Source organism: Cottoperca gobio, chromosome 20 (assembly GCF_900634415.1).
Source record: "Cottoperca gobio chromosome 20, fCotGob3.1, whole genome shotgun sequence".
Classification (NCBI taxonomy): Eukaryota; Metazoa; Chordata; class Actinopteri; order Perciformes; family Bovichtidae; genus Cottoperca; species Cottoperca gobio.
Genome location: NC_041374.1, coordinates 3,582,544 through 3,591,366, shown reverse-complemented (window position 1 = coordinate 3,591,366; position 8,823 = coordinate 3,582,544). Strand labels below are relative to the sequence as shown.

Below are 8,823 nucleotides of genomic sequence, written 5' to 3'. Positions count from 1 at the left end.
TAGTGTGTCGACATTGGGGTTTGTTATTTGATACGCAGACGTCCGTCATGATCTATCACGTTGCACAAAATCACAGGCTTAATTAGGAAACTCAAATTATATCCATCCCTAAATGCTATGTTATTTAAAAGCCTTTGAACCAAGTTCCCGCTGTTTGCCTACTGTACAGTTAGAACTGGCTGAAAGCCTGGGAGGCATCCAATCCACAGAGAGGGCTTTCATTTACTCTCATCATGTACACACACAAATAGCCGTATAACCATAGTATGAGAGAGTTGCCATTCACTCACTCCGTATATTGACTGTGTTTTTTCATGGTCAACCTCCTTTTTAAGTTTGACGTAATCTTTAGTACTAGAATGCTGTAAACATGGTAGTACTCAGCCAGACAACATAATCTAGCACAGTTCTAATATGTAATCCTATGGAAATGTCTCTACCTTCTTTACTTTTCCTCCCTGTCAAACTTCCATTAGACATGCAACGCTTCCCATGAGGTTCTGTAGCCTTGCGATATTTGTCAGCGAACTATTCATCGGGAAAGTATGTAGGTCAACCTGCTTTGCTCTTTATCTAAAGCCATGCAGATATGTGGCAATATGATGAATATTTCATATCTGTACAATCAGTGATGGTTGTCATCGTGTTTAGAAGGCTTAGTAGTCTAAAAGGCAGTCTAAGAGGGGAGGGGAAGAGGCTTGGTATGCAGGAACTAATCAAATCTTCTGTACATGTGAGGTTTTTCTTTAGCTCTAAATCCCTATGTAAACTTCTGTCATGTGCGTCAGTAATCATGCCATGCATGTTGCTAACAGAGCAGTAGATGCAACATGGCGGCCCCGTCCGATGGATTGTTGCTTTTTTATAACGTGTTGCCTGGACACAGTTGATCCTTTCGCTCACTGTAATCCATTTTCTGTTGTTTTTTTTGTCAGTAAGCACGAAATGACGTGCCTGTGCGTTATATCACATGTCCAGTTTACATGCTGCGGTATATTACACCGCACAATGTCACAGGCTCTGAGCTCAAAATAGGTGTGCAGAGTTAATGAATTAGACATTAGACAGAGGTAATGAATCACACACTTTTATAGGATTGTGGTTTACTTTCCAGAGTTGCGCTGTGTCAGCAAAATGTGCTTTTACAACAAGAAACAGACTGGTTCTCACTTTCTTTAAAAAATAAATGCCATAAAATCTTTCTTTAATGGTTCAAAGTTGTTGTTTTTGCTCTTTCTCTGTCTGCCCTACAATGACTCATACTTTATTGTGAGTGTCTGGCAATTATCACTGTGTGCCGACGATATCAATCATTTATTGTCAAAAGAAAATAAATGTCTGAGAGATGTCCTGAGAGAAATTGAGTGTTTTTGAGGATGAGAAGTGAATAGGAGAAAGGAACGTTTCCTTGCGGCTTCTCTTCCAGTCAACTTCGTCTGTCTCACAGCTGATGTCTTCGTTGCAGGAGATCAGAACAGCTCCACTGTGTGTCTCTCGTCTGCACACACATGCTGTAACGCTCCCCTCCGTTGCACTCTTTAATTCTCTGTAAATTCCACCAGTGAGTGAAGGGACTTGGTGTGTTGTGTTGTGCATGTGTGCATTCCTGCCTCTGGTAGCCTGAACATCTCATCACATGTGAGGAGTACATGCTTGGAGTAGAGGGACAAAAGACCAACAGAGGAAAAAGATGAAGAAAGAGGGAAAAATAGGACGAGGTGAAAGCAGTGATTGTACCAGAGTGTGGCTCTGAGCGGTCGGCTGATGACGTGAAGCGCTGCACACACATCTGGAACAGCTTGTGCAGCTGCACCTGAAGAGAAGGGCTCCTCCACAAAGCCTCTGCCGGCACTTTCTCTATGTCCCTCGCGCTCTTTTTTTCTTTTTTCTCTTGCTGTCTCTAAATCTTTCTCTCTCTGGTCTCCGCCTGCCCGAGCGCTGGAATGGTCACCCGCTGAGCATCAGCAATGAAGAGCGAGTGAACCGAAGCAAAAGAGAAGAGGAGAGAGCAGGCACAAGAGGACAGTTACATGGGAAGTAATTATTGGGCATGAGGTAGGAGAGAGAAGTTGACAACATTAGTACGAGTGCAAGTGAAGAAGAGAGGCAGAGAGGGGATTAAAAAGCCGGAATGCGCTGACACTGGAGACCTGAGTTTCTGTTTGCATTTGGCACAGCACGTCCTGTCACTCCACACATACACCAATTTACCAGCACACACACACACACACTTACACACACTGTTTGCTTTGGAGGATGATCCCAGGAGGCCACGCCAGGAGAAGAGAACACCTTCCAAGGATCTGTTAACCCCCCCCCACCCCTCACCCTCATTTCGCCTTCCCAAAAGTGCCCTCCCTCTGGCCCTCTCAGCCTACCTGCACCAGTCACAACACGCTGGAGCTGGAGAATCACAGAGTCACACTCACTGAGAGCTGAGAAACCCTGGATTGCCCACGGGACACCGCTGCAGTCACACTGGCTGAGAAAGACTGAGGAGTTTTACTGATCCGCTGACCTGCTGCAGGATGTCCAAAGCCTCCAGGCTTGCCCGGCCCGGATCCAAGCTGCCCTCACCCAGGAAGGAATGCCCTGGCACGGCCGGTCGAGCCAGGGTGCTGAGCGTTGGGGAAAAGCTGATGAGGGCAGGTAGCGATGGTATCCTGAGCAGACAGAAGTCTTTAAAGGTCGCTGTGCCACAGGACAAAGCACAGAGCGAGACTCAGGCCCCCAGCCAGAGTCCAGGTGAGAAGGGCCAAAATATGGAAGTGGTCCCTCCCAAGAGCAGGATCAGCCCACCCAAAGCCTCAAGTCAGCAGCAAGGCTCGGTGCACAGTAAGTAATGAACTTCATAATCTGAATGCCAACTGGTCTCCAATGATCTCTGGATCTACATGTTTCGCATGATCAGTTCACACAATTCAATTCAATTGCATGTTTAGAGTGCATAAACAGATTTCAGTTCTTCAGTTGTGCCCTCTTTCTACTTGTCTGGCATACTTTGTTGGTGAGACCAGCATGCAGGGGATTAGACTTGTTCTGCTTGTTGTGTGTCCCCTCTAATGCGAGTTCATTGTGCTGTTTACAGTATTGATTAGATCTTCCCGGTTTATCTATGATGTCCTTCCGGCCCTGTGGCATAGGATGGGATGCTCATGTCAAACATCCACAATTAACACACATTCAGAGAAAAAAATAGCACTGCCTTAAAAAAACAAAAAACAAGGCTCTGCTGGAGGGGGGGGGGGGGGGGGGGGGGAGGCATGTTGCTGCAGATACCAATGAGAAGTTGATCCAGGATATCCAGTTTGAGTAATACATCCTTGAGTTTGGCACAGATATATTGCACGGCAGTTTATACTATGTGACAAGATTTGACAATCTCGACAAGTTATTGCAGTGGCAGTCATTTTTGCTGGATGGTCCTGCATTTCCCCAGAACCCTGTTGTGCCAATGCATCGGTCTCATTGAAATGAAAGAGGACGCTTACCTTTGGACACAGTGCTCTTGTCGGTGAGAAAGCGGCCTTGATATAAGAGGGAGGAATGACTGCTCATGAAATCTCTGTCCCTATCCCCCAGCCTGTCTCTGTGGGGTGCAGATTAAGAAATGGGGGGGCAAGAGGTTGAGGAAAGTGGTCTTATCATTCCCTTTTGGGCTTCTCACCAGATTCCCAACTCTGCAGGGTGCCAGCTTTCATGGTTTTGTTAGGTCACAGTCTTCTCACACTCTTAAAGGCCGACTTGACCAAGATTGTTCAGAGGATGAATTTGTGTACTCGGCATATACTGTTAGCAGCTGTTAAGAGTCTGATTGACAGACCATTTTTTTTTCCCACCTGGTTAAAATGTTACCTGTCAATCACTCTTGAATCACACTCGACTATTCATCTTGTATTCAAAGACATCAGTGGGGCAGTGTAAGGGGGGGGTAGGTGTGGGGGTGACGTAGATGTAGGCAACAGGGGTGAGTCAAGTTAAAGAGTGACAGAAGGAGGTCAGGAATGTGAGCAGGGCATGCTGGGAAATCAGCTGTGTCTTCGTGTGAATCCCTCCCTGCAGTAAAGACAGGTTATGGGTTATAAGGGGGCAAGTTTGTACTGGAAACCAGATGTTCTTGTCTGTGTAACTTCCAGTCTCTTCTTTACACAAATAAAGTCTTTCTGCAGAGGTGACTCACTTCTCAGGGGTTAGGGTCAGCTGCCAGTTCATCTGGTCCTAAAAGTGTGTTGAAACAACACTGATGGAGTTAGGTATACTCTACTTCAATAAAGAATATGAAATTGGACCTAAACATTTTTATGGAACATACGTTTTCGTTTGGGGACATGGAAAGTAATCCAACCCCTCTTTTTATAGTCTACACCTATAAATCCTTCTCCTTTTTGTCTTCTTTTCTCATGTCTTCCCTCGCTCATGTGTTTCTTTGTCTTTCTTCTCTAACACCCTCTCCACTTTTGTTTCTCTCCGTGTCTTTCTCCTCTTCATTCCTTTTCTTCCTGTCATGTTTTGACAGCGCAGTTGAATCGGTTATTGAAAGATGCCATCGCCGCCTCTACGCTCACACATGCAGACCATCAAAAAGAATAAATGAACTATCTGTATTCTCTGAATTTCTCCTCTGTCCCAATGTGCGTTTTCAAGTGCGAGTTTGTCCTCGGAGACTGCGAGAACTTTGTACATTTCTTGGTATGGACAGTAACTTTGAAGTTCCACATTAAAGAAGGCAGAGCTCCAACAGTCCAGTCGTGTAGAAAGCAGCTATACAGTAGACTGATTCCACAGCCCTTTGATATATAACACTTGCATGGTCTCACTTTGGGGAACTGCTGTTGGCTACATGGAGCCATGTGCTGCGTAAGTATTTGGATTTTAAATAGGCCAGCATTATTAAATACCCTTTCACTGCAGGCTAATGGGCAGCTCATCATATTCCCTATCCACTTATGGCTTGTATACAAACAAGGCTGGTTAATGTGGGGGGTTTGGACCGTGCCAGCCTCAGCTCCCCAGCTAATGCCCGTTACAGGGCTTGATGGAAGCTAAAGCACAGACCCACAGGGTCAGACAGAGCTGATGCACACCACAGTGGCAGACCATAAATGCGTGCGACAGGTGACATTTCCACTGTGTGAATGCTTCAGAGCTGACTGCTGCTCGCCAAAGGGCCCAATTTCAGCCTTAAAGTGGCAGCTTCCACCAAGACCGAAATCCATTTGACATGTTTTGTCCAGAGAGGATATTATACAAGTCTCAAGTACAAGTTCAAGTTCTTTTGATACTGTGACATTGCATCAAATGAAGGCTCAGAAACATTTTTGCCTTACTGTTTAAGGCATCTCTCATTCTGGATGTACATCGATATGTATTCTTCATTTATTATTATTTACACGACATGGCAACACCATGTGGACACCCAAACATCACACCCATATGTGAACATCTCATTCCAAAACCGCAACAGCCTCCACCCTTTCAGGCTTTCAACAAGATTGGAAATCTGGCCGCAGTGATCTGGTTCCATTTAGCAACAAGAGCGTCGGGCACTGATGTTTACTGATAAGGCCTGGCTTGCAAAATTATTTTCAAAGTTGAAGGATGGGTTTGAGGTCAGGGCTCTGTGCAGCCCTGACAAGTTCTTTCACACCAAAGTCTGAAAACTGTTTATTTATAGAACATGCTTTGTGAACAGGTCCTGTTTGTCCACATACTTCTGGTCTTATCTTTTCTTTGCTTGTACACAATGCAAATCAGTGTCCATTCAGAGATAATAAAGCAATATTGTAATTTTCCTCTGCATACGAGCAGAAGAGTTAAGTGAATGCACTTTGTAATGTTATATTAGGCTATGTCATGGATGGTTGTGGATGTTGTTTTGATATCCTTTTTGTGCTCTCTGTGCAAAGCAAATTCCCCTTGGGGAAATTAAATCTTCATTCAATGCATGCTATACAGCAATGTCTACCTACATTTAGCCAACATTAGCCACAATAAGCTACTGTTCCAGTAAGGTTGTACTGGCAAAACCCCTGAGGTTATTGAAGGGAGGAATGTTGGGTTGTATTGTTCATCATCAAGAGGAAGAATGTTTATTTCTTCTCTAAAGTTCTGGAAAGACTTTGACTTAACCTCTCTCTGGCTCTTCTACCGATCTTTGCTATCTCCAGTCCTCCCAGACGCTTTTCTCTCTTTGTGTCTAAATCAACTTGAAAGTATTTCACCGCTTGTGTAACCGTACGGGTCCTTTGATCCCACGTCCCATCCTGCACGGATTTGTTTTCTGAAGATAAAGTCACCACTCAGATTTTTATGTCCTCACATTTTGCTGATTGAGATGGTGAGTCAATAAAAGAGACGGAACACGGCAAGATTTGTTACCACTCAAGTATGTGCGGAGTTGCTTCAGCCTGTTCACGAGGGATGGAGGTTACTGAGGTTTTTTCCTCAGTGTTGCCCCAGGTGTAATAATGTACATGTGTACTTCTACCTGTTGACGACAGCGTTAACAGTGTTGGCAGGAGAAGTGTTACATGCTTCTACATGCTCTCTGTAAAAAAAAAAAAAAAAAACACTGTCAGTTTTGCTCAAACGCTCACTGTTCATAGCCTGAGTGGCGTGTAGTCATGACAGACTTTTTCCGCAGATGCTGCCTTACTTCCTTTTTGAAAAAAAGTTCAAAAAAATCAGCTTAGTGTAACGGGAATGAGTCTGAGGATTGGGATGTGATCACCCATTTCTTTGACATTGAAGCCAAGAGTAGGGATTACATTAATTGCAGCCTCTCGTGACTCTTTAAACCCCCAGTTGTCTCTCTGGGTTTTTTTTTCTTTCTTGACAACTATGTGGCGGAAGCAAGAATTATAAAGATTACAAAATACTTCCCCCACTAAAAACGCATGTGTGATCCTGATTCTTCAGAAATCCATTTTAAGTACCTTTTTTCTTTTTTTTTTGCACATATCTGTTACACAATTGAATTGTTTAAAGGTTTCTGACACACTGTGCATTGTCCTCAAAGTGCTTTTGTGCTTCCTTTTTTTTTTGTAATTGAGCTGACAAGCATGTAAGTAGGGTTTGATATTAAGCAACCCCCCCCCCCCTCATTATGAATCGAGCAATTACAAACTTTCACTGTATGGATTCACATGATATACTCAGCATTATGTCAATCTGTTCTTTTTCCTTTGTATATTAAATTCTTCACACCTGTTGCAAGAGAAGATTTACCGGACTGTCTCATTAACTATCTGATGAGAAATAGAAGCACAAAATAATAACTTTTGAAATATCAGTCTCTGAACAGGGCGACAACATTTATTATCCATCAGTTCCTCTAACCTTAATTTATTTTGGTTAAGGTTATGGCAATAAGTCTGTCTTAGAAAGTGTTTAAAGAACATTTTCTCCAAATGCCACAAGAGAGGAAGTAACAATGTCTCGATGCTTTCGCAGCTGTGGAAGACAACTCACCTTTGTTGCTTGTCAATAATTACCTGATGCCCGGAGATAAGTCCAGTGAGTCATTAAGAAAGCAGAGTAGGTGAGTTAATGGTGTGTTCATGGTCTTGGGGTGTTTGTTCAGAAAATGACTGCATGTGACTCATCCCCCAAACAGAAACAGACAATGATCGGGCCACTGAGCAAGAAGAAAGAACTTTGGTTATGTGACTACTCATGAGTGTGTATTGTCAATCCCCCTGTTGTCTCTGCTGTGTTTTTCTTTGCGGGTGTATCTCGGGGTAATGTTGCTTCTTCCTGATTCCTGAGGCTGTGCGGCTCTCAGAGAGAGACAGCAGAGGGGGATTGGTTTTCGCTCCGTGTCAGATTAAGGATAAAACAAAAGCCTTAATCTCTGCGATGTCTTCTATTCCCAAAGTTTTCACTTATTGAAGTCAAACATTTACAGGTCTACATCTTTTATATATTTTCTTTCCGGTGTGGCTCATTAGTTTGAGCTTGATTACACAGCGAAGTCTTCAAAGCTAATACTGCTAATGTGGCATGACATTCCTTCAAACCAGACATTTTACTACTAGATAGTTTTTTTTTCAATTAAATGTAGGCTAATGCATGTGTGTGTTCTAGCCTTAAGCATAAATGTGGTTAATTCACCCAACTGAGGGGTGTAAGCGGATGTAAGGCCTCCCTCAGGGTTTCCTCTCAAAGAGTCGACAGTGTAATCAATATATCTCCACCTCCCCTCTTACACCCTTTTCCCTTCAGGCAAACATGATGTGGTATGTGTGTGTGTATGTCTGACTGGCTGGTCTGTCTGTGGGTATTAGTGAATGTGCACAAAAATGGTTGTATGCATAAACTGTAGAATATTTATCTCTGTAGTTCAGCCTTTTCAAATTGAATCTCCCGCTGTGTTTATTTCTTTCACGTCGACATGTTGTTTCAGGGGACTGGATTTTTCATTAATATTTAGTGTTGTTGGTGGTACCCATCTGTGAGAATATTTGGTTGAGGTCATTAAAATAATGTTGTGTACATGTAGCATACAGATTAAGGGATATTTTCTACCAGAAATGAATTCAAGGTTAAGTGAAATGAAAGGAACAGTTTGACATTTTGGAAAATGTACCAATTCACATTTTCGCAGTGTTTTGGACAAAAGAGAAGCGCTACGTGTGTTGAAGCCAGGAGACGATTGGTGTAGCTAGCATAAAGGCAAAATAAGGCTGCCATTAAATCTAAAGGCTCACATTTTATCTCGTTTATTTTAATGCACACACAAACAAACCAAAAGCAGAAGGAAACCAACAAAATGTAAAAATAAGTTTTGTTTTTCTTAGTTACCTTACGATGCCAACAAGACTG

The 8,823-nt window shown here is 43.2% G+C and overlaps 1 protein-coding gene across 1 annotated transcript in view; it reads left to right on the top strand.

Annotated features, from left to right (window-relative positions):
* The first annotated feature begins 2,679 nt into the window (after window positions 1–2,679).
* The window catches only part of kiaa1217 (KIAA1217 ortholog), an 81,395-nt gene continuing 75,251 nt past the window's right edge, over window positions 2,680–8,823 (top strand). The window contains exon 1 of the mRNA XM_029457477.1: window positions 2,680–2,835. Coding sequence (XP_029313337.1) covers window positions 2,763–2,835 — 73 coding nt within the window. The 5' untranslated portion in view covers window positions 2,680–2,762. The remainder of the gene's footprint in view (window positions 2,836–8,823) is intronic.